The sequence below is a fragment of the Numenius arquata genome, chromosome 1 (genome assembly GCF_964106895.1).
Source record: "Numenius arquata chromosome 1, bNumArq3.hap1.1, whole genome shotgun sequence".
NCBI classification, from domain to species: Eukaryota; Metazoa; Chordata; class Aves; order Charadriiformes; family Scolopacidae; genus Numenius; species Numenius arquata.
Window position 1 is genome coordinate 11,811,837 of NC_133576.1, and position 25,190 is coordinate 11,837,026.

The 25,190-nt window shown below is 40.1% G+C and overlaps 1 protein-coding gene across 1 annotated transcript; it reads left to right on the forward strand.

Annotated features, from left to right (window-relative positions):
• The first annotated feature begins 1,006 nt into the window (after window positions 1-1,006).
• SPICE1 (spindle and centriole associated protein 1) lies at window positions 1,007-25,190 on the forward strand. The gene is made up of 17 exons (XM_074151998.1): window positions 1,007-1,200; window positions 1,805-1,852; window positions 2,908-3,054; window positions 7,008-7,110; window positions 7,851-7,972; window positions 9,582-9,679; window positions 9,982-10,124; window positions 10,357-10,497; window positions 11,288-11,553; window positions 15,541-15,672; window positions 16,354-16,501; window positions 18,784-19,008; window positions 21,048-21,442; window positions 22,360-22,534; window positions 23,720-23,822; window positions 24,157-24,244; window positions 25,137-25,190. Exons 1-17 carry the CDS (start codon window positions 1,117-1,119, stop codon window positions 25,188-25,190), a joined length of 2,472 nt encoding a protein of 823 aa, XP_074008099.1. The 5' UTR covers window positions 1,007-1,116.

The following is a 25,190-nucleotide window of genomic DNA, read 5'->3' on the forward strand; positions in this document are numbered from 1 at the left end:
CTTAAGCACCAGAAAATCTTGGTGAAAGGGAATTTTTCTCCTGAAGTGAGGAAGGAGTTTTGAATGAAGGGCTGATAAACGCTGCGTCTTCACTTTCCACTTCCAACAGACAAAATATTAAGCTCACACTGTAATACAAAATGTTAACTCTAACCCTTCAACGTAATTTACATCTTGTCTCCACATATGTGATGGGGAAGTGGAGGATCTGTGGCATATTAGTGGGGCAAGTCTGTAGGAAATACATTGCACTCGTGTGTAAGCTAAATGACTGATTCAAGAACAGCCAGTTGCTCTGTGGAAGATGGAAATTCCTTGTGGGTAGGGAGGTACACCCTTCCTTGGTGGCACACCTAATGAGATCTGTGTTAAAAACACAGTCAAGGGCCACTCTTTAATTTGATGTCACCTTAATTAAATAGCTTGTGTGGCATTCTGCTCTTAATGACCCATAATAGGATCTGAAATACATTTTCGCATGGGGAAATTTCCAAGGCTTCCCTCAGAGGGACATTGAGAAATGGCTTGGGAGGGTATTTGCAGCAAGGAGGGCTATTAATGAAATGAGTGAGTGGAAAAATTGAGAGGTGGAAGACATGGAAGAGTGACATTCCTCATATGGATTTTCCCTGTGGAGGATACAGAGCGCCTTCCCCACAAAGCCGGAGCTGCCAAGGCACTGTCCTATCTCGGGAAGGAGGGAAGGGGGGAAGGTTCTCTGCACCCTTGAGGTGTCGCCCGGGGGCGGGCAGTGACAGAGTCTGTCTCCCCACAGAAAACCCAGGAGGACGAGGGAGCCTCAAGCTCTGGCGACACCTACCCGCCTGGCGGGTCCGGCGGCGGGCACACGGCGTGAGGGGCGGCCGAAGGAAGGGTTAATAGGGCGGAGGAGACCGGGGTTCCCCCTCAGAGTCGCGGCAGCTCGGGAGGTGCCCCGAGGGGCGCGCGCGGGTCGGGGCGGGCCGTTAACCGCCGTAGGGCGGGGACAGCGTGGGGGGGGGGGGGAACCGCCTCCGTCTCCATGGCAACGCGGGCGGGCAGAGGCGCGCGCGGCCCGCTCGAGCCTCCCCGCGGTACTGTTTCCGCCGTTCCCCGCTTCCCGCGGCCGGGCCGGTCATGTCACTGCTGCGCGGGTCGCGGCCCCGCGGCGCCGGCAGGAAGGGCCCCAGGAGGTCGGCGGTGGTTAAACGGGACTGGGACGTGAGTGCTTCCACCTCCCTCTACCCTCCCTCCCTCCCGAGTGCCGAGCTAGGCCGGGCCCTGGGCCTGTCGCGGCCTCGGCGGGTCTTCCCGCACCTTGTAGGCCCAGCGGCTGGGCTGCTTCTCCTGGTGACACCGCAGGTGGCCCAGTTACCGGCCGGGGAAGGGCTGAGGAGCCTCCATGCCCGCGGGTGTGCCGGCTGGGGGGAGCCTCTCGAGGTCACCGTCCTCCGGGGGTGGGGGGAGAGGGGCTCACTTTCGGAGATACCCAATTTGTGTGTGGATTTGGGTGGGGAGGGGGTGCCGTGATGGGGAGTTGGCATGGACGTGATCCCTCTCGCTTCCTTGGTGCTGCCTGGAGCTAGTCCTCCCCGCTGGCAGCCCACTGGAGGCTGAAGAGCAGCCACAGTCTTGATAGGGGTATTTTTGCTGATTGCCTACCTGACTGAGGGTGGAATGATTTACAATGCCATAAAAACGTACCATTGTATAGTTTCATGCTAATTATGTTGTAATTTAGAGGGGATTTTTTAATGAAACTTGAAAAAAATCCAGTTCGTCCTCAATTCTGGCTTTTGATGTGTTTTCTGGTTCCTGTTTGCAGAGTACCGTCCATGATTTGACAGTCCACCGTGCAACTCCTGAGGATGTAGTAAGTTTAATATTCCTTAATGTTCCTTCTTTGTAGCAAGAAGATTTAGCTGGTTATCATTCGTGTTTTCCATACTTATGGGGATGTTTTCTGCCAATGTTTAATCTCCTTTTTGAAGCTTCTGAAAATACTAGCTCTTTAGTGTTAGGTTTTTGTTTATGATATGGTGCATCCCCAGCTCTGGCACTTGATGTTTTTCAGTTTTCTGTTTCCATTAGGAAGCAGTAGCCATAGTTTTTATTTCAGTAAAGTGTATACCATCTTAAAAGCATGAAAACATAAATACATAAAAACTCAGTGGAGTAGTTAAGTCTCATCTCTGCTGGAAGGACTGAAAGACATGCTTTATTTCAGGAATCTCTCTAATTCTGAGGATACTCAATTTTAATTTAAACAATTTAACATAATTTCTTTATAATGAATGACTTGTCCATTACAAAATATGTGAATTCCATTTCATTTTCCTTGGTAGCACTAATTACTAGGATGGAATAGGCAGTATGAGCTATTATTGCTTATAAATTTTGACAGGTTAGTCAGGACAGATGGGCCCAATAGCAGAGAGAGACTTGATTTTATAAATGGTTGGCTTGATAGCTTCCAGACACTTTAGCAAGCACCTTGCACATTTAATTTGTATTTAAACTGCATTTATATATATAAGTAATTGTTAGAAGAAGTGAGGGAATATCTCTGTTGACTGTGTTAAATGAGGAAAATGCATTGTGCCTTTTTATGCATATTATAGGTCGTAGTGTTTGGGTTTTTCCTCCCTTTACAGCTGAGAAAACTCTTACTGAGTCAGTGGTGTAGGGCAGATGAAAGCTGCAAGACTTTCCCCATTCACCTTTGGACCTGCTTTAAATTTGGCTGGTCCTGATGGCATTCTACACTTCTGGATGTTTGTGAGGATGTCGTTGGTACTACCAGGAAGTTAACATAAATAGTATTCAGCCCATGAATGATAAAATCAAGAAAAGCTTGTTAGCATTACCCTGCAAATTTTGCTTTAGATTGTTCCTTTATTTTGAAACGTTTCTTTCTTGTTTACATAGCTGCGTCGCCATGAAATACACAAGTCAAAAAACAAAGCACTGGCACATCTGGAACTGCAAGAAAAAGCGCTGAAAAGAAAATGGAAGAAGCAAAAACAACTTGCTGATGATTCCTTGGAGAAAAGAAAATTGACTCTGATGCGTGAGGTGAGAGCTAAATCTGCTCATTCAGCCTGCTGCAGATTGTTTGCAGCAGTAGTAGAAAACTGCTCTTGCACATAGGTCAACATTTGCTCCTCTTTTTGGATAATTTGACCTCATATACGTGTACACTCTCCCTCCTCTGTGTTGCGTGCATGCAATGATTGGAATAGGCTGTATAATATATAAACAGATCTATACAGTTGCACATTTGATCCCTGTTGCCTGGCTGTGCCTTCTGTAATTCTGCTGGCCTCTTTGCACCTGAACAGGAACTGTTTGCAGAATTGAACTGTGTGTTGTGAAAAAGATGTGTGTTCTTATTGCTATCTTGCCTTCTCCTCCCCCTGTCTGGTATTTTTCCTTGATGGAAACATGAACATATGTCTTTCTGGGAGGGACATCCTTATCTGCCATTGCTTATTTAAACAGAGAAAATGTGGAGTCATAGGGGCAGAAAGGGTGAGACAAGAAGTTGGTAAGGAAGAACTTGTCTGGAGGGAAAACTGACACTACAAAGGTTGAGGAGCTACAGCTGCTAGCAGAGGACCTCGTCATCTGGGGATTGAACAGCTTGTTCTCTAGGCATTCTGAAGCACTCTGACTGAAAATACATTGTTTAATTTGCTTTTGAATGTTGAACTGTAGCAGCAAACCCTAATCTTAGATCTAACACAGACAGGAGCTGTCACTGTGAAAAGGGATTTCACTGGTAGACATCCTTTTATTTCACATGGCAGGGGACTCCTTGCCGTATGTTATGAAAACTAGTCTCAAAACATAGTCATTAGCTTTCAGACCTCATCAGCACTTGCTGACAGAATTGTTCTTTTTGGTAAAGAATGATGAACAATGTACACCTAGCAGTTAAAATGAACGCGATTTAGTAATGTAAATGTGCAGTGGATTAACCATCACAGACCTCTTCTCTCTTTCATTTTTTGTGAATTTTCAGAAGTCTTTTTGTGATCTCTGAGAACATTCAAGCATAGACAAAAACTAATGAACGTACTTGGAATTGAAGATCACCTTCTAGTTTCCTATTTGATACCTGTTTCTCTGCAATCAGAGTAGAGTTTTTGTGTTAAGGATATCGTGCTAATCAAGAATGATTTTGACTATTGTTACTTTCATACTTTTCTGCCAAGTGCATTTTAGTATAGTATTCAAAAAAGCTGTAGGCTTTCACACAAATTTCCCTAATGTAATAGCAAGCTAGTGTCAATAAGACTTCCAAATTATGTTTCACAAAGGTAGATTAGACTACTCACTCTAAGATGTGGCTGGACTGCCTATTATGTGACTTTCTTATTTTGCAGATGTGAAACTCATGGTTAGGAAATGGTGTTCTGTATTTGTTGACATTTCTAATGACAATGCACAGATTTTTTCAATTCCTCCTGAGTGGCTTTCCCCTTTGTATTTAAGAGATGACTTTATTCAGCATACTCCTTGTCTACTTCTGAATCACAGAAAAGATGCTTCCAGACAGGAAGACAAAAGGAGATGATGCCAGGAGAAGATGAAACCCATCTGGCTGTTGCTGTTTGAAGCACTGGCATCTTCTTGTGCATAGAGAAAAATGAAATAGATGGAGGAGAGTCACTATTTTCACCTGTCCCTAGCTTAAATTGTGTTAATTGCTAGGTCCTATTGTTCAGAGTAACTGGGGGGACTGTTCAGCCTGTGTCTCCCAGTAGAGCACAACCACTGTGGATTGTCTCCTTGTCTGTTATCTTGGTAATCTTTTTTCCTTTACTGCTGTGAGTGTAGCTTCCTGAGCACCTTGAATCTTTATCAACTGCAAAAGACTCAGAGACAAAAACTAGGAGGATGCTGCTACTAGTGTGTTTTTTTCTTGTAGTTGTAGGTTGAAGAAAAAGAAAGCAAAGGTTATAAAATGGATAAGAAAAATGTTAATATTTTGGGGGTTTCTCTGCCTGAAAATCTGAATGAAAAAATAATGCGAGTTCATCTCTGTAACTGTGGATTGTGAATGTGTAGGTACCACACTGATTGGTCCTGTGACAACTTATTTTAAAAATGACGTCAGTGTATTGTACCAAAGGGTGGGTGATGAATGGATTATCATAGTGGGGAGATTTTAGGATTAGTCCAGTTTAATTATCTTTAATAACAATCTGAAACAGGAGGGAAGATGAATTCTAATGAAATTCATAGGTGATACTAAACTGGGACAAAGTACAGCATTCACTGAATCTGTCAAGGGCATGTAAATGGGCCTAGAGGGGTTAGAAGCTGATACCACTTTGTTTTCTGCTGATCACAAGCAAATGTGAGCTAATTTACTTTGGGAGCAATGTTCTAAAAATGTTCATAACATGTTCACCAGAAGGAACCTGCTGATGCTGAAAGAGATATAGTAGAGAGGGTGAAAACAAATTAATCAGGGTAATTTTTGTCTGATTAAACACATCACTTTAGTTTTAATTGCTGCAGGGAAAGGAATCATGCTTTGGGACAGGTAAACTTTCTTTTTTCTCCTTTTTTTTTTTTTTTTTTTTTTGTTGTGCAGATCTGACATAACTTTGTCTAAAAACCTCCTTGTTTTGATGTCAGATGGCTAAATGGAAAGACTGGATAGTATCAAGTGTGAAAGCTGAATGGTGATTTGGAAAAGTAAATATGTGAGATGATTGAAAGATGAATATTCACTGATTTGCTAAATTGGTTATATGAGGAGAAGTATAATATACTGCAGTGTAGTTCAGGCTCAAAAAACTAGAAAGACATGGAAACTAGGTATATGGAGGAACTTCTTGGCATAACAAAGCATAGGAAAATAGAGGGCGGTGGGAGAAACAGCTGAAATGCCGTTGCCTAGAATTTTTTGAATGAGGCTGAATATAAACAAGCAAACTTACCAATGGACACTGAAAGAAAATATGTGGAGATAATGGCATATAACTGAAATTGCTGCAAACCAGTTCCTCTTAATGATTCCTGGGCAAGCAAAAATTGTCACTTGCAGTCTCTCTGGTGAAAATTGATTAACCGTGATGGAGTGGAGGTCAGTTACATATCTGGTTTCTTCTCAGGTGTTTAAGAATAACTACCTTCTTCCCAAGTTATGGGATATAATTTTAGTTTGCTGTTTCTAGCTTTGTGAATGAAACCGTGAGTTTGTGAGGAGTTTTGAATTGCATTCTGCCCACGAAGCCATGCCCGCAGTCAACTCCATTCAACTCGCAGTAGCTGAATGCCTCTTGCTTTGTACTCCAAGACCTCCATCCTTAGGAGGCAGCTGTTGTGCCAGTGATGGACTTCAAATACAGAGGAAGAGAGATCTTGAATACAGAAGCTGTACCTTGTGAGAAATATGTGGAGATTCCCAAAACATCTTCCGATGCCAGATGTAGTCAGCTGTGTTTGTCTGTTGCAACCTTATGGCACTAAGTGGCTTAGTTTCTAGGCAGGATTTTCAATAGTCAAGGCTGAACAAAACAGGTCTGTCTGAATTGGTTTGGATCTAATCAAATAGTGCAGCTTTTGGGTGTCTGTCAGGTGTAGATAAGTGTTCTTTGACTCAACAGCTTTGAGATCAAATGATTTGAGGATGCATATGGATTTACTTTTTTTAATTGCCAGACGTCTTTGTTTTAATGAGTGTATCGTAAACACCCAGCTTTTTCTTTGTGTCAGGCTGGGAGGAGAAGAAGGGAGTGAGAGGATTGACTCTACAGAGAAAGAGTCAGTGCTGATGGGAGGCCCAGAAGTAATACCTGTTTAACTTTTCAGAAAAACAAGGTGAATTCTGGTCACTTAGAATGAAGTACTGTTTTCTGATCTGTCTCAATTAGGATCTAATTGCACAGTACCAACTTTGCAAACATTGTCTTGTTGGCTGTTCTCTTGCTGTTTAGAAGAATATAAAAAAAAAAAAAAGGAAAAACTGGTCTGCTAAGTATGAAATATTTCCTTATATGCTGTACTTTCAGATTCTGTCTGATCAGTACCATTTGCAAGATGTATTGGAACGATCTGGTCAGGGTATGGCAGTGGCAAAAGGCTTGTTTGGGGATGCTCCTCGCACGCGAACAGGTAGACCATCTTATTTGTATGTGGTAGTACATTTAAGGTTATCTCCTTGCTCTTCATAAATAGTTTTGCTTTCCAAAGTATTCTTCTTAACTGTTTTCATCTAATGCGGTATGATTCATCCTGTTCATGTTGGATGAAACATAGATGAGGATAACACCTCCCTTGGCGGGGAAAGTGAGCCATGGTGGTTATTCTACTGTATTGGTCCGCTGTGGAATTCCGGATCACTTACTGTGAAACACCTCATGCTCACCGTTTCCACAGCCAAGTTGCTGGCCTATACAGAGCACCAGTTCAAGCCACTTTGCTATATGGGTTGACTGCTTGCTTTTGAATATCGTTGAAGATTTATCAGCAATTTGCGAACAAGGCTTTTCCTTTTCTTATCCTGGTTTGTGGGTCTTTATGGTACTGAAAGGCAGGATTGGCTTTGCATGTGAAATCTCAAGCTTAGGTTCTTTTCTCTGTAGGCTGCTGTTCTCTTTTGCTTATAAGGACTGTTTCATCCTACATGCTGCTTCTGCACCAGTGTATTTACACAGGTGAGAAGGACAAAAGCCTGGCACGTGTCTGAATGTATTAAGATAACTCTACGCCTGTGGCAGTTGTTTAAAGGGAGATACACCCCGTGACCCTTTTTGTGCAAAGTACAGGAACTTGTTGGGTTTTGGTGCAGTGTCCTGTGACATACTACACACCAAGTCCTCTGTGTTCTTCCCTGTTTTGTCTGATTCCTCTAGGTTTCCCTAATGTAACAATGGCTCCTAACTGTGACCTAGAATCATCTCAAGGGCCCATTGTACAAAAATGTGATCCTCCTGCTCAGCTTTCCATCCTTAGTGAATCTGTCATGAATTCCCAGGTAATGTATGTTCTGTTCCATGCATGTCCTGTGGCTTATTTTGTTCGCACAAAATAAGAATATTCAAAGGTAGAGTTTCAAGCAGACCTAAACCTGTCCTTTGTGTACTGTATACCATGTTGATAACATATGTAGAAAATAGCATTAAATGGAGGTGAGTTTGTTTTGTGAGACTCTGGGAATCATGTTTGTTTGGTTTTTGTTTTGTTTTTTTTTTTTTAACTTTTGAATATGAGAAGCAAACAAGTCTCATAGAAGCTCTCATATTAGCATACTCTCCCTTTAAATTCTGGAATTTTCAGCAAGAGAATGAAGTAATTACAGACTAAAAAAACAACTCTTGTGTCACTTAACTATTTGCTAGGTTTCTAAGTACACCTCTGATTTTCTGATTGTGTCTGCATAAATGGGGATATAGCCAGTTGGGCTCCATTTTGTTTCTGGTAACACACACATAAATGCACCCTAGTTAATTCCACAGCCTTGGTTAGTCCTACAAGTTTAACTTTTACTATTTCATGTTCTTTTACAATTATTTAAATTGTTTAAAAATTGTTTAAATTTGTTTGAAATTTCATTTAGATTGCCTTTGTGTTCTGTCTTTTCGTAACCTGAGTTGTACCAGGAATGCTCACTGTGGTTTGAGAGCAGGCATACGACACTCCCAGAAAGCAGCTCAAGACCAAAAGGGCTGTGGGAGTGGAAATTAGGATGTCATATCCTCGTGGTTCTCTAATCCTGTTTCCTACTATCTTGCACAAATATCTGCAATTTAAGTTGTAGTACTGCTCTGTCATGTATTTCAATGTGGTATTTATTTTGGGGTTTTTTTTAATATGAAAAGTTAACTGTAGCACCTTTATCACTGGATGCATGCTGAAGGAGAGGCTTACATTTTTAAAAGAAATGCATACTGATAGTAGTCTGCTGAGCATCTGTGAGATTTTGTTTGCCTTATATGCCTACGAAAATCATAGATAAAGGCTATCTGGTGAAACCTACCCAGAAGCTCAGAAATCTGGTAGTTTGAGGAACCCTAATTCCAAATCTGATTGCTTAAGTTTTGCTTTGAATGTGGTACATAGGATTGTATTTTGTTCTGGTTGCATTTTACACATAGAATATAAATGTAATTTTGCAGATCTTACTACAAGGTTCTTTAGCGTATAATGTCAAATGGCTGAAATTTTAGAAGTGCTATCATTTAGGTTGCTTTTTCCATCTTATGCCTGCTATATCTCTGTATTTTTTTTTTTGGTACAGTCTTTAAAGCCTTTTTTATCCTACAGTGTGTGTGGTCTTTTTTATTTAATATAAATCATGGAAATAGGATATTGGATGTTGAATTAATTACTTCCTGTGTTATTTTCAGAGACAGTTGTCAGTATCAGTATTTCTTAGGTAATAAAGCCCCCCAAAACTCTTCCCACAGAGATGTGTGGTTTTCTTTCTTATTTTTTTAAATTTTGTTTTGGAGGTAGAGACTGAAACAAATATTTTTGGTTTTCTTCTTGAAACAATTTCAGAAAATTGATCTCTAAATTCTTCCTAAAGACAAATTGAAATTGCTCTGAAGTCCCTTTTATTTTTTTTGTTGTCTCCCAAAAAGGCTCTTAATGAAGTGGAAGAGGAAGCATTATCAATCTATCAATCAGAAGATGGACACCATGACTCTCTGAGTTTCAAAACCAACGTCAATTCTGACAGGTCAATACAAATATATCCATTCAGGTTTCCACCTTCTTAACACTGGAAATAGATGGAGTTAAAAAAGTCTTGCATGGGGATAGTTAAGTTATGAAGTGTCTGTTTCTCACCTTCCTCCTTTCCTGACCTCAGAATTCTAGGGAAACTCCGTGTTGTGACATTCGGAGTGGTAATGGATGTGAGCAGGGAACTTACCTGAGAAGTTACAGATATTTTAAAAAGCTTTTTCTAGACTGTAGAGATAATCTGGAATCATGCTATTATAGTATTACAATTCACTGTTGTGCTTGTTTTGAATGTAGACTACTTCGATTATTGAGAGAAGAAAATTCCTTGGCGAATTCTCCATTGTGGGTTGAAAAGGATATGAGAAAAACTACCTTATCACAGGAAGCAAATGTGCCTTTGACTCCAACAACTGCTTCTCCATCATTGGATCAGTCAGGTTGGATTTGCCAAATCACAGCCTCTTAAGGGTTTTTAAGCTGTTCAGAGGATCCTGTCTGGAATTCCTTTTCTGTGTAGGGGTGAGAGACAGAGACGTGCTAATTTGGCTCAGATGCATTTCCAGACTAAAAAACCAGCTCTTCTAATAAAATTGCTTTATAACATATTGCTATTAAGAACATACCCAAAATATTTCACATGTGTATTTTTTGTTTTGTTTTGTTCATCAGCCCTCAATGCTACCAATGTAGTCAAGAGAGTCCACTCAAGACTTCAGAATGAAGACAAAGAAGAGACTGTAGACTCCACTTACACTGTGAGACAAGTGCTGAACCCGAACTCAAGGAAACAAAAACAAATTGCAGCAAAAAGTTTAGTACCTTTAAAAATAACATTCCTCCCTTTCACCAGGGTCCTTAATATCATCAGAAAATGTAGGTTGAAAGGGATCTTTGGAAGTCGTTGCAGGGCTAATTCCAAAGTTTGATTAGGCAGGGACCTTGTCCACCTGTGTCTTAAGTATCTCTAAGGATGGACATTCCACAGTTCCTTGTGTAGTGTATTCTCCTGTATTTTGCATGTTCTTGGTGAAGCAAAGTCTGTAGGAGTCTGGGAACCATAAATATGGCCCTTTGATGCTACCTGTTATTTTGCTAGCCATGGAGTTCTCTCCTGGGCTTTTCTATTTCTAATGTAGTTTTCTATTCCATGCTGCAGTCACTTGATGCATTTCAGTCCCTGTATTCTACCCACGTTTGTACGTGGGGACTGACATCAGATACAAGCTGTAACATGAAAGGATTGTTGTAAAAGAGTTGCTAAGTATGAGATCTGAAAGCAGCTGATATTTTTGTCTGGCTGTTCACTGGCAAACTCTTTCCATGCTTTTTACTGAGAAGGAGAAAAGTATAAACAGGTATCTGAGATAAAAGCACCAAACAATCATACTTGAGAGGTACTAATGCGGTGGCAGAAAATGTGCTTTTTAATGATCTGAAAATAACTGGAATGGCTGAGGATGTTCTTTGATGGTCCACTTTAGCTCAGGGCGAGAGAGGGCCTCTCCTTTGATTTATTTCAATAAAGAATGTAATTTCATTGGAAGTACAAAGCTTTCTATACAAGTTGAAATTCCAATGACTTTTTTTTCCCCTCCCTCAGTGAAAAGAAAACAAACTGCACAGAACTCTGCAAGACAGAGGAGAGATGATTCTCCAGCTAATGCAATCCCCATTGACCTTCAGAGGGCCAACGCATCCAGCCTAGATGTTCTCAACCACATGATACATGAAGTGGAGCATGAATTGGAGGAATATGAGCGATGTACAGGTCGCGAGGTTCTAAAAAGCGAGAGAAGTGAAGGCCTCACTGGGTTTACCTTGTCACTGGTGAACGCTCTATGTCGTTTGATGCGCTACCTCAAAGAGGTGAGAAGACTTTGAATTGCTTCTGTAGAGTGAATGGAAAAGGGTATAAAGTTACTTTACAGATGTAAACTTTGGTCTTTCGTGGCTCCCAGTCAGTTTACTTTGAAGTCTCATTATTGTTGCTTATTATTTGGATTGCATGCAATCAGGAGTTAAAACTTTTAGTTTGCTAGAAACAGGTGTCCCTAACGAAAAGGGAGGAGTTGACTGCAATGAAAGTCTCTCAGTGACTATTAGCAGGAAATACCAATTGAAATCGTTATGATTTGTTATTTATATAAGTTCAGAGTTGTAGCAGGGTGTTAACTACAGCCTTGTTTACAAATTCATTTTTTTCCTTTTCCTCCCAAAGGCAATGCCATTGTCACTAGAACAGTGGACCCAAATCCCCAGTTCTCTTTGAGAGGTTCCTTAGCTCTCTTTTCTATCCATAGCAGCAACTTCACATTAAGCAAGAATGACCTAACGTGCTCAGTATAGCAGTGCGCAGCTGGGGATCAGTGGTATTTCATAAAGAAGATTACCTGTAAGCCATGTAGAACTCCTTTTTAAAAAAGAAAAAGAGTAGTTTTAATTTCATCTAACCCAGAGCTACTCAAGGTGCAGCAGTGGCTCATAAATTCATTGGGCCTTTGTGAAATTTTAAACCGGATTATGGCAGTTTCTGCATTCTTAATAGATGCAGCAGAATATGTTAGCTGAATCCCAGTGCTCTATTTCATAGCAAAGGCAATAGATTCCTAATGAGTGTGGAGCTGTCCTGTTTTGGTTCCTTTTCAGAGTGTATAATAATTGGGGGGAAAAAACCCAAACCACCTTATTTTAGAATTAGAATTATTTTTTTCTGTCTGGTTGTATAACAATTTATTCCTCTGTTTTTAATCTATATGGAAGAATTTACTTTGATTAAGACCTGCCTCAGAAGCAAATGTTAAATAATCAATTTAAGAGTGAAAAGCCACTACCATCAGAAAATGGACTTTGGCTGAGGAAATCTTACACTTTAAAAGAAGTTAAGAATGCTTGTTCTCTGTTAAAGTTGTAATACCAAAGCAGGGTATTAAATTTGGTTCTTTTGCAGTTATGTGGAAGGATCTCCCGGACTTCCAATAGAATGTTTTCCATTTATTAGGAAAACATCATTTAATAGTATCAAATTCATATTATAAATATAATTGCAGTTATAAACCTATTTATGTTGTCTTTAATTTGTGTTCCACAGAAATGAGTTGTTCTTGACCCTCAGGCTTCCTCCAAAACTACTCCAGATTTTCTTTGTCTTTTTTTTCTTTCTCCGTTGCTACTTTCTCTTTATGAATGTAACATTCAATGTATCCTAAGAGCTTTTATCCTTTCAAACAGAAGGCCAAGCAGTCTGAGTCTTTAAGGATACTACTTATTTTGAAAGATGTATGCTGACTCTTGCTTGTATTTCCAATTTTTACTGAGCACCTCTATGATGTTGTTTCTACTTTAGTAGAAGTGTTCCTTCCTTCTTTCCAATTGATTGTTGCTTGAAGAGCTGTCTGCAACTTTTTTTTAGATTTACTACCTAAATTAATGAGTAGAAGTCTGCAGAAGTTGTTCAAGCTGCAAAATGTGGTTAATCATATTCAGATTTGCTCGATATAGACGATGTGCATCCGTAATCTTCACTGATTTTTTTTTTTCCCCTTATGATGGAGCTTCGGTTACAATTTGAATTTGAGATTTCACTGGGAAGAAGCACAGCTTGTCTGAGTATTTCTAAAACCTGGTCCTTGTGACGCTAGGAATAAATCAAGTGCTCGTGTGTACCATCTGTCTTGCCTAGCCAGGAGAGTTAGCAAAGTTCCAATGCCTGAATTATAGCTGGCAAAGCGTTTCAAGAAAGTGACTTTGCAGCAGGTATTTAAAAAGCCTCTGATTTCAGGTAAATAACCAGTCTTCAAGAGGTTTTGAAGCTTCTAGAAAGATTTCCTTCCTCTTCTGGGAAGAAAAAAATATTTTCCAGCTTTGCTGCAGAAAAGCTGAATGCAGAAGAATTACGATCAAGGGTGTTGCTTAATTCTCAAAATTACACATAAAAAGTAGGAAGAGAAACTTAAATTACTGAATCTTTCATAAAAGTTGCATTAATAAGTGATTAAAAAACTAACTCCTACAAAACTAACTCCTACAAGAAGAAGCTAGTGAATATAAATGAGGCTAGAGAAAGGGGAAAAAGAAACTTCTGAAATGTTTGCCAGACTGTACAAAATTCTAATAGGGAAGTGGATGAACCTGATGTGATTCCTAAATGAATTTTAATGTCATCTGCCGAATGCTAGCATTTTTTATTTTTTTTTCCCCATTCTACTAAGAAGGCTATTTCTTTGCCAGACTCATAGGACAAAAAGTAAAAGTATATGCATGCTACATTAATCTGTGTTGCTATGTTCTCTGGCGCTGCTTCTGCATATTCTGATACAGTGTTAAAACAAATCTTATGAGATTAGGGGTACACCTGGCAATGGGCTGGAATGAAGGTACTTCTTTCAGGGTATACCAGGGTATACCAGACTCAAATCCTACCTGATGGTAGGAGTGGATGTATACAGCTGTTAACCCTGATGCTCTCCCCATGTGTAGTTGCTTGGAAGCTTTTCTTTCAAGACTAGGTTAACGCTATGTAGGATGAGTGGATACAATAGCTCATCCAGACGATCTAAGGGATTAATAGGCTTCATCGCTGCTACCAGGGTTAAAGTTTTTATTTTGTGCTGTCTTTAGTTTCTAAAAAAAAAATAGGACTGTCTACGTTTTTTTCCATTTTCTGGGCCAGTCTGCTTCACTTGGATCAATACGGAAAAGCTGTTTTGTCTTGGTGGAAGAGAACTAGAAAATGGATGGCCTGTCTCTGATATACTTAAAGGAGGTATATCTTCCTGTCTTTTTGTCTAGTGACAGTATCTGGTGTTTATTTTCAAAGTTATTTATTCACCTCATGTGGCTGCAGAGCAGTTGTGTCTTAGCACTTCTTCCTTGGTGGTTTTTCCCTTCTGGTCCCAATGCTAACAGAAAATAATCTACGGTACATTATGGGGAGGTCATGCTCTAATTTTGTCTGTGTAGCAGAGGAGTGTGCCAATTGCTTTTCAGGATCTCTTGTGTTTTGGAGATGGGACATAGTTCTCTTATTCAGGGATTCCTTTGAGTAAATGCAGGCAACCATCTGGGGAAGGGCTCCATCTGCTCATTCTGATGTATTTATGTGACTTTGTAGCCTCCAGTCTTTTAGCTACAGTGGTCCAAAAAGTGGCAGTTGTGTATTCCATCTACCCGTTAGAGGTGGAAGGGACGCTTTTGTGTCTTGTACAGGAAATCTGCCTGCTGCAGTGGTCTATCTTAAAATAATAGATTGATAATATCTTTTGAGAGCAACAGGTTCTACAGTGAGGTCTTTTGCCTTATGCTCAAGTAGATTACTTAACAAATAAACCATCTTGTCTTCTTTAAAAAAATAAAATAAATGAAACCCCCTAGAACTTTTTTCTCTCTCTGAGGGAAAACATTAGAAAGCAACTCCTTTGTTTAGTCAAATTTGTCTTCATTAATGATCTAAGGAAACTAAAGAATAGGCACAAGTAGCACAGGATACTGACAAGGATCAGGACACCTGATCACAGTAATCATTTGATTACTGTATAAAGATTCAGTGACTTACAAAGCGGTATCCATGCGGAGGGACAATGCTTGTGCAATTACAGCCTGTGAAGCTGTAAAGGTGGAAGAACAAGGATGTATAGGATTCCCTACAGCGTTCTAGAGTAACAAAGTGGGAACAGTAAGCTCTCTAAGAGTTCTCAAGCCTTGAAAATTGGATTTTGTCATGAAAGTAATGACGTCAATTTAGCAAAAGGGGGAAGAGCTGTTAAAGTATTATGTGCTATGGACCCATTCCTATTTCCAAATATGAATAAATCTGTATTGATTATAATAGGTTTTTAACTTCTTGTCCCTCTTTAGAGTGAAATGCAACTGCGTGAGAAAGAGGTGAAAAGACAGCAGCATGAGGAGATGTTGAATGAACACAGAGAACTGATTGATGCTCTGACTGCAGAAATACTTCTAGTGAGGGAAGAAAACACTACTATACAGGTACCGAGCCCCCATCCCTTTCAGAATGACTTGTTAGAATACTGAGTTGTGTTGCAAATGTGTGCTGGGATGCGTTGTCATATGTTCAGGAGATTTTAACAATAAACAGGAAGAAAATGATAAAACTGAATGAGGAGTCTGAGAATCATAATAGCAGGCATGGAGGGGAAGGAATGTTTGGAAAAACAACATTTTATCTTCCTGTATGATATTTAACTTTTAAGCCTGAGAAAATTCTAGTTCTATTTCTATTACACTGAGCTTTACTTTATCAATCTAAAGGTTTAAGCACTGCCTCCACTCTTCTATACTGTTAACATTACTGGATCAACAGAGCAGACTAGATATAATACTAAATTTGTCTTTTTTTCAGTTTGCAGTGGAAGTAGATTTGTTCAATGGTTACATTTGGGAATGAAGCAATAAAGCTGCATTGGAGAGGAAGTGGGGTGATGAGTTAGGAAAAGGAGAAAACAAAGAATTTCTTTGAGGCGAGAGACAAAATAAATAAAAAACATGGAGACACCAATATTTAATACCTCGCTGGAATCCAACAAATTCATGCAGTAGTATTAAGAGACCATATTTCTTCCCAGAGCTGCCTGTGGTATATAATCTAATTCCTGTTGCTAGAATACATGTTTTTATATCTCTCTCTTTTATTTTTCCTTCATCCTTTAGAATAAGCTCCAGCAATACATGACGGTAACAGACAAACAGCTGTTCTCTCTCACACAAGCATTCAAAGACCTCCCTTTGGTGGAACCTAGAAGAGAACGAAGTCCAAACCATTTTGGAATTGCAAGCGATGGTCCAGTGAATGGCCAAGGTGTGTGCATGCGTGTGTGAAGAATGAAATTGGAGTTGTGTCTAGTTTTCCCCTGTAGCGGAAAATTTCGTATTTAATAGATGTCTATTTGAATAAATACCTCTTGCATGAGCATGAATCTCACTTCTGGAAATTCAGATGTCGTGAGTTCTGCTGTAAGCACAAGCAGTTTGCTACAGATTATTTTTTGACAGTATTATAGGTTCTATTCCATCCCCACTGGCATCCTTCTGTCTGGATGAGGACTTCAAGGTTAACCTTTTAGCCAAGTCCTGGGCTTGAGCTTTAAGTGATACATAATGTATTATAAAAAAAAAAAAAAAGGGGGTGTGTGTGGAGGGAGTAGCCTTCAACCATTAAGATGACCTACAAAGTCATGTTTATTCTGAGGGTCCTAAAAAAACCCCAAACAAACAAACCAACCCAAACAAGCCTCCCTCCCGAACTGAATCAGGTTCCCACCTCTCTGTTGCTGAGGCAGCCTGACAGTATGAGATTGCTTCTTCCATAAGACGCTGGAGGTCGCTGCTGACCAGAAACAGCAGCTGCTGAGGCCTGTTAGCTAACCAGGCAGAAGTATTGCTTGATACTTGGGACTTCACATCAGAGGTGAATGAGCAGTCGAGTGATATATAACACAGAAGGAGGCTAATTTAAGCCAGTAGCACTGATGGCCAAACTAACCAAACATGATTCACTTTGTACTTTTTAATTCTTTCACCGTGGAGTTTTCTTACAACTGTCTTCCCTGATTGGTTGCTTAAATGCATTGGTTTTGCTCTCAGGGTAACTCACTCCTTTTGAATCCCTCAATTCAATTTTGAATCCTTGGAACTACTTGTATTCCCTAGTTAAATGTTGGTTTTGTGGACGTTTTTGTGGGGTTCTTGTGAAGAAGCCACGTACCAGATCCCTTTTTTTTGTGATTTACCCAGGCTTTGTCAAAGCAAACAAAAAATCCCACCCCAAAATATAAAACCTAAACAACCAGAAAAGCACTCCTCAAAAAACAAACAAACAAACAACAAAAAAACCCACCCCAACCTTCCTACAGATTTCTGCAAGACTAGAATTTCCAAGTCTTTTTTCCTTATTGGTCTCTCTTCTCAAGAAGAGGCATCTTCCTGAGACGAAAGCTTCCTAAAGTTATAAAAATATTTCTTCCTGCTCCTCATTCTGAAGGAGATCTCTTGTACCCTGAAGGCATCTGACTGGATGTCAAACATTTGGGATTGCTAGTTTTAGCACAGAAACCATGTGTAAATTAACACAGGACTTCTCTAGAGAGACAAGAGTGACTGAGAGGGCATATCACAGTGGCAAATAGCATGTGAGGAGGATACTTTGGAAACAGAGTTCTGTACAGTGACACAGGGCAGGAAGATGTTTCTCATCGCGTACCACGGTCATTGAGTAGTGGCTGGCAGGTTTTGAAGTTCAATCCGAGAACCTCAGTAGTATGAACCACAAGCGGTATCGTATATGACAGCCTCTTCTGGCTCTTTGCCTTTAAAGGGTGCTTTTTGTCTCTTGCATTTTGGGATCAGGTATGTTCTGCTTAATTTTCCCCTAACTTCTCTTTTGGGAACAAATGTCCTGAGCAAAATTGTGAAGAGACAATTCAAAGATAGTACTGATGGAGCAGTGGATGTAAGCATATTGAAATAATGTGGTCTTACAGCAGTTACAACTTTGATTTCATGGTATTCATTTTGTTCAAAATAGATGGCAGTGCAGACACAAGCTAGTTGTAGTTAAATACAGAAGAATAGCTTTTTTTTTTTGATTGAAGAGATGTCCGATTTGAATTAAGCCATAAAGATCATCAGAGAGCTCAAAAAAAGCTTTGAATTGTTTTCCGCTCCATCATTGTTGCCATCAAATTTATAATATAAATTCATTAGGACAAGTGTGTATGTCTGCTTTTCACAAGAGAATACTACCAAATGCAGCTCACTGAAATACAGACATATGACTTGTGAGGAATAGGTAAGTCTTGTGCATGTGCTACAGACAGATTTCTTACTAGTGTTCTGAAATCGTGAGGCTGTGTATAACAGCTCTTCTTGCTCTTAAGGCCAGTGAAAATTTCTGTTATGCTCCACTGAAAGAGTTCTGTACCTGGGGATCAGAAGGAAGTTAGCAGTGACTGAGGAACATATTCTAGTCTGTCTTTTCAGATACTTGAACATAAGAGTTGGTATTGAGAATTTTCTGTATTGCACAAAACTTAATTTTGTTTTCCTTTTTTTTTTCTATTTCTGCTTTGTCTCTTTCTTTAGAAAAAACTGATTTGAGCTATTTGGAGCCTCGGGCTGACGCAGGCAACAGGGAAAATATGCTGAAATTCCCACAGGAAGAACTTCGTTTCAAGTTTCTCCAGAGGTCAGGTGCTTCAGGTAGTGCTGAACCTGGCAGAAGTTTGCCAGCTCACGTCTTCCAGCCAGCTGTGCTGCTGTCACCCCCCCGGCAGAAGAGCAGTAAGGAATTGTCTCCCCTCCAGAATGGTGAGATCTCTCTGGCTGTAGTAGACAAGAGACTCTGTGTAGTGTATTACTGTTTCAGTCTCGTACTACCTTTGGAGGTACATTTTCTACTTAGACACATTGGCCCTACAGCTGGAATATCCTACTTCTGCACCCAGATTTGCATTTCTTTTCTTGCTATGCCTGCTGCTGGATTTCCTTTAGACTTTCTGTCCCCTGCAGTTCTCTATCTACTGTCTGCAGTCCTGCCAGTGGCAATCCAGACTGACATTTTTGTTTTGTTCTGGTTTTGATTGTCACTTCTGTATGATCTGCTGTAGCTCTTTGTCTAGACAATGACATACAGCACATCATCTCAGATCTTCATCTGCTGATGATGTAATCTAGCCTCCATCACCTTTAATGGTGGAACCACTGAGGACTGGAAATTCAATGCCTCTGCAGCCCATGCTGCAGACAAATCAGGGTGTTTGTAGGCTGTGTACTCTTGCTTTGAACCAATCTTTCGAGCAGAGGTTTTTGTAAGAGCCATGGGAGTGGGTTTCCACTGGGTTTAATTTAATACACAGGAAGTGGCTGGAGAAGTTTTGGGTGAAATTACGTGGTGCCACATAACCAGATCAACTCAGTCTTGTGTCAGTATCCATAGGTTTCACGAGTCGTATAGGTCAGTAGCTCAATTCTGGTTGTTGGGAGGAAGAAGGTTCATTAGGGGCGATTAGGGAAGGCATTTCTTGTTTAAACTTAATGAAGTGAGCAGAAGAGACGACCCTTTGTGACTCTCAAAATTAGTTGTTTCCTTCTCTAACTGTCATTGCAGTCACATGCATCTTCCTGAATTTGCTAGGCCTCTGTAACCCTCTGTTGTTGAGAGATAATTACATCTATGGTTAGCTTGATGGTTGCTGACAGAAAGTAGGGCACAGTAGTGGGGTTTTGTGCCTTCTCTCCTCCTTTCCCCCCCCAGCCCTTTCAGCTGTGTTGCTTTGTAAGTCTTTTCCAACTCAGAAAAGTTACCCGAGAGTCCTTTTGATTTAAGGAGTTGGCAGGACAATTGAAAGTTTATATCTAGTTCAAGCTTTTGGTCGTCACCTATGCTGCAAGGAGGCATGTAATAAATCAGGAGGAATCGAACTACAGGTAGCTTTCTGCAAAGAACATCATCTGGCTTCAGTCCCATTGAGAACTATCAGATGTGGTCTGTCATTTGAAACGAAAATATAAAACTGTATTCCTAGACGTCACTATAGTGTAGCTGTGTGAGAAATATATTGTTACTCTTTTAAGATGTTAAGGAACGTAAATGGTTCAACAAACATTAAACTTCTTGAATGTTTCTTTATGAAAAAATATTCATAAAACAGATTTATGTGTAAATTTTTAAATGTCATGCTCTGCTCAAGAGGCAAAAGCTAAAGCTTGTGAAGGAATGGGCTATTTGGTATATAAAGGATGGAAAATCTGGGTTTGATCACAAAGTCCAACTTGGACTTAACACATAGCAGTGTGTGGTGTGTTATCAGTTTGCTAATGATTACCACAAAAAATACCTAACTACTTTTGTTGGCCAGAGTGTTTCCCCTTTCTTAGGGGCTTGAGTAAATAGCTGGTTTCTTATTATGCCAGAAGTCTTCTATTATTTTGTTTTATTATCCTAAAAATTTTGTTACCAACCCAGTATAAATATCAGACCTAAACCACAAACTTGCCTTACCCAATAAACTGTATCTGGATTTTGGAAAACAGAGGACTAACTAAGAAGCAGTATTTGATCTACCGGCTAAGAAATTCAAAACTATTTATCTTCTCTCTGACCTCTCTCTCAATCTCTAATTAAAATCACATAAATATAAGAATAGGAAATATTAAACCTGGTGAGTTCTTGCAGCAGAATCTTCCATAGAGTGATTTTGATCAGTAACATAACACCATTCAGGCTAGATGTTCCAATTCAAGTTCCTGCTTGATTATTATTAGCCTCATGCAGTAAAGTCACTGTTAGCTTCCTTGATGAGGATCACAGGTCTCTTTCCTTACTGTCCTTTCTTTCTTGTTTGTAGGATTTACAGCCATTTCTCAGTCTCCTGAAAACACTGAAATAGAACCATGCAAGGAGAGGAGCTCACCTTCCTCCCTGAGAACACAAAGCTCAACTGAGGAAAACTGTCTCGTCTCTCGAAGGCAACCAAGTCCTCCTGAAGACAAAGACTTGGAAAGTTCCCACAAGAAAATCAGTCTGTCTTGCCCAGGTGACACGAGGAAAAACAGCACAGCTGAAGAGTTATTTCAAAACGGTGATCTGCTGGGACAGATAGCTGAGCTCACACGGCAGAACTCTCTCATTAAAGCTCAACTGAGCAAATTCAGAGGCTTCTCTGAAGACATAAGTGACTGCCTGCATCAGCCAGACTCAATACCAAATGCAAATTCTAGTCCAGACTCTTCACAAGGACAGGTGAGAATTTTGTAGCTTTAGTAATATTAACAGCGAAAGCACTGCACTAACCCACAGATTCTTGTCAAGCTTCTAAAATACGTATTTAAATCCATGCCTGTGACCCAAAGCCCATGAGATTAAAGTTGGTGATGCAAGTACATCTCTTGCAAATACTTGATTACAGTGTTTGTACTGGTTGGATCTGTCTTGTGCTGCTGTGTGGTGAAAATCCCAAAATCTTTAGGAAAAAGAGAACTTGAATGCTTTAGTTCACATAGAAAACCTTTTATCTGCAAGTAAGTAGCTCTTCAGTGGCACCCCAGTGAGTGGAGTTCACATCACAGAAATGCCTAATCCCTGCCCTTGCTGCTGTCTTTGGGTTTGTTCCATCACAGAGGCTGAATTTCTGTTGAATTAAGGATCCTAAAGATTTTAAATTTCCTCATGTAAAAGTAGGCTAAAAGTGGTGTTGCTTTGTATTATGTCATGTAACGTGTAGTCATTTAGTTGTACAAGATGATGTAAACTTTTTTAAGTGTTCGTTTTTGTGGAAACAATTACTGGAGGGGGAGGGGTCAAAGTGGATGAAAAGCTGGTCTATCCTGAATATGTGACTGACTCGTTAAATATTTTCCTAGTTATGGTTAATTGCTGGAAGGTTGGGGGTTTTCTTTTTTTCTTTGTTTAAATTATACAAAAAATAGCTGTTTTTTCCCGTTTGTAGGAAGATCAACTTAAAATATTGTTGTGTTTAGTCAATTGCAGGACAGTGAAGGGGACAAAATCAGATTTTTCACCGGAGGTGTTATATAATTATGTTTACTTTCAGTTTGAAAACTAAATGCGTAGAAGTACTTGAAATATATTGCATGCTATCCCTGAAGGTGCAAACTGTAAGTTTTTAATTGGAAGTAATTATCCAATTATCCGAGTAGACTCATCTTGTAGTGTCGAAGAGCTTGGAGGAAAGAATAGCAGAGCTGAATCGTCAGAGTACAGAAGCACGTGATAAACTGTTGCAGCTAATAGAGCAGCAGAAATTAGTTGCTGCCAATATGGTCCCTCCGATGATATCATCTCCTGTTCTACCCCCATCCCTAAATTATACTGGTAAGTACCCAGCTTCAGGAGAAACAAAAACTAGTAAGACAATGTTTTTCCTCTTTTGGGAGTTCTCTGTCCTTATCTGATTGGATCAGCGGTTGTGGTCAGCAGTACAGTTGTTGTTAATGACTCTGTGGTATAAACACTCCTTACTTCAGAGAGCTAAAAATGTATCAGCCAAACTTCTCCTGAAGTTAGTTTCTTAGTAATTAAGTCTACTGCAAATATCATGCTTCTTGGTAAAGCTCTTCTTTGCTTTGTCCTTGTCTGCAGAACAGTTCTGCTGCATAGTCACTGATGGGCAGAACTAGCCTCTCTGCTGGAGCATCTTTTAATAAAAGGACTGAATGTTTACATCAGGCTTCTAGAAATCACAGCAGAGTGGTTGTCCAATTCTTAACCACACTTTAGTTTTTGGTCTTTTGGGTGCTCTTGCCATCAGACTACCTCGCTGAGTTACTGCCAGTGTTAAGAGAAGGGAATAACTGAAGCTTCCAGTCATCTGAAGATAAATTAGTGAAGGGAATATCCTTGCTGATTCAAGATTCATAGATTAGCTGCCATGTGTATCTATAAACAAAAATACTCTACAGCAGGTGAGGGCTGCCTTACCTTTTCATGGAGTTACTGCAATTACAAGCAGAACTGCCTGTGAGCATGTACAAGTGCTCCATCTAGGACACCTGCCCTTTTCCCCCTTCTAAACCGCAGAGGGTGTATAAAGGGAAGGACGTGAGGGGGAGAGGAAGGACAGGGAGGAGAGACTACGTGTGTGTGCGTATGCATGCAGGTGCATATGCAATGACTCATGCACAGGGATCATAACACTTTTAACACTTTTGTGGCTGTTGTAACATAAATTCAGCATGAAAAGTAAAATCTTAAAGGAACAAGGTAGAGAAATCAGAAGTCTCAAAGTCTCTGCCAAAATCCGGAAGGTTTATCTATGGAAGAATCATTCTATATCTGTGCACGTTGTCCATAGTTGCTCCAAGTATCTGCTTTCATTATCTGTCATTTTCAGGGAGTGGGTAGGGGGTTGATGTTTAGCCTGATGTTTTATGTCTGCTCTGTATTTTCTGTGCCATTGTGAAGAGTTATGTGATGCCTCTCAAAAAACAGAAAAATGAAATGAATGTTGTGCAATGTTGCTGTGTTCTCATCAGAATCAAGTTATTATTTATTGCCTAGAACATGCAAGGAAGACAATTGAAGTGTCTATTCCTGTGGCAGTTGCTATGGACAGCTACAAAGAAGACAGTGTTTCCCCTGCCAGTATGACCAGTATAAAAAGGTAAATGTTAACCCTTTACTATTTCATTTTTCTAGTATCTTGATTACCCATGCAGCAAAACTTGAACACAGTGGAAAAATTGCCACGTTGTTCTTTGGCTTCACGGACTTTCCCTGACTTTATCACACTGAACTCTGTGGGAAATGGAACAAAGGTCCAATAGCTTTTTCACTATTTCCATTGTTTGTATTTAAAATACCTACAGTGTGACATAAGACAGATGACATGGGTTGTTGAAGACTATTGATGAGAGGTCCTAACTCAGGATCTGAGACATGATTCCATTAGTCACTTCCTCTTTTCACTTTTTCAATCTCATTTTGAATGTCTTCAGGTCTGCAGGTGACTCTAGCAAACCTTGTTCACCTCTAAGTACCACGTCAGAAAGTGTGAAATTAACTCCTGTCAGCCAAAGGCCAAAGGTAAGACTGAAAAAGTCTTCAGCCGGAAAGTCTGATAGCGATGACATTGAAGGAAAAAGCAACACAGATAAAGAAGGGGAGAGAGCTCTGTCCTGCCTTAAATTGACTGAGCCTAATAGTAATCAATTCATGGCAGTCTGGATTCTGCACAATTTGTAAGTGGAGGGCCTGAGTGCTAGTGACATTAGTTGGTTGCTGCCACAGAGCTGTTATTTACAAGTGAATCATCCTGTAGCTGCGTTTTCAGCTGTGGCATCTTCACGTGTTAGAACTGGGAACCTCTGGCCGTCTTTCACTGGTGGCTTCAGAGAATTTCAAGTAATGGTTATGATGTACTGGTAGAGCCATGTCTAAGAGGCAAGCGAGCTCTTACCTAGCCATTGCACAAGTCAGTTGCTGAAGGGTAAGTAAATCCAAATGCAAAGAAAAATCATTAACCTGGGTCTCTGATTCCTGATGCACAACAGAGGAACTACAACGAGATGCTTTCATGGGGAACTGCAGGCAGTAGTACAGTCTGGTAAACCAGTTGTAGATCGGTTTGTATGCTTGAAAGCAACCATGAGATATTAATACTGTCTTTCCTGATGTACAAAATAACCTAATTTAGGAGTGCTAGAGAAACAAAGCTAGGGTCCAAAACTCCCTATCCTGACAGCGAAATATACATGCCCAGAGGGGAAATTCAGAATACTTAAAGCAGATGTGGCTTAAACTAGGTGTCTAAAGTAGGTGGTGTGACTACCTCCATGGTGCCTGTAGCAGACAATTGCTACATATCAGCTACGTATCAATTCACTGATATGTAGCAATACTACAGAAGCCGGCGCTAATAAGCAAGTCTGTGGGAAATTTATGATGTATGAATTTCAACTGGTTTCTTCTTTTGCAGGTGGAAAAGCAAAAAGAAGAAGGCTGGTTTGCACTGTCAATGCACATTATGTAA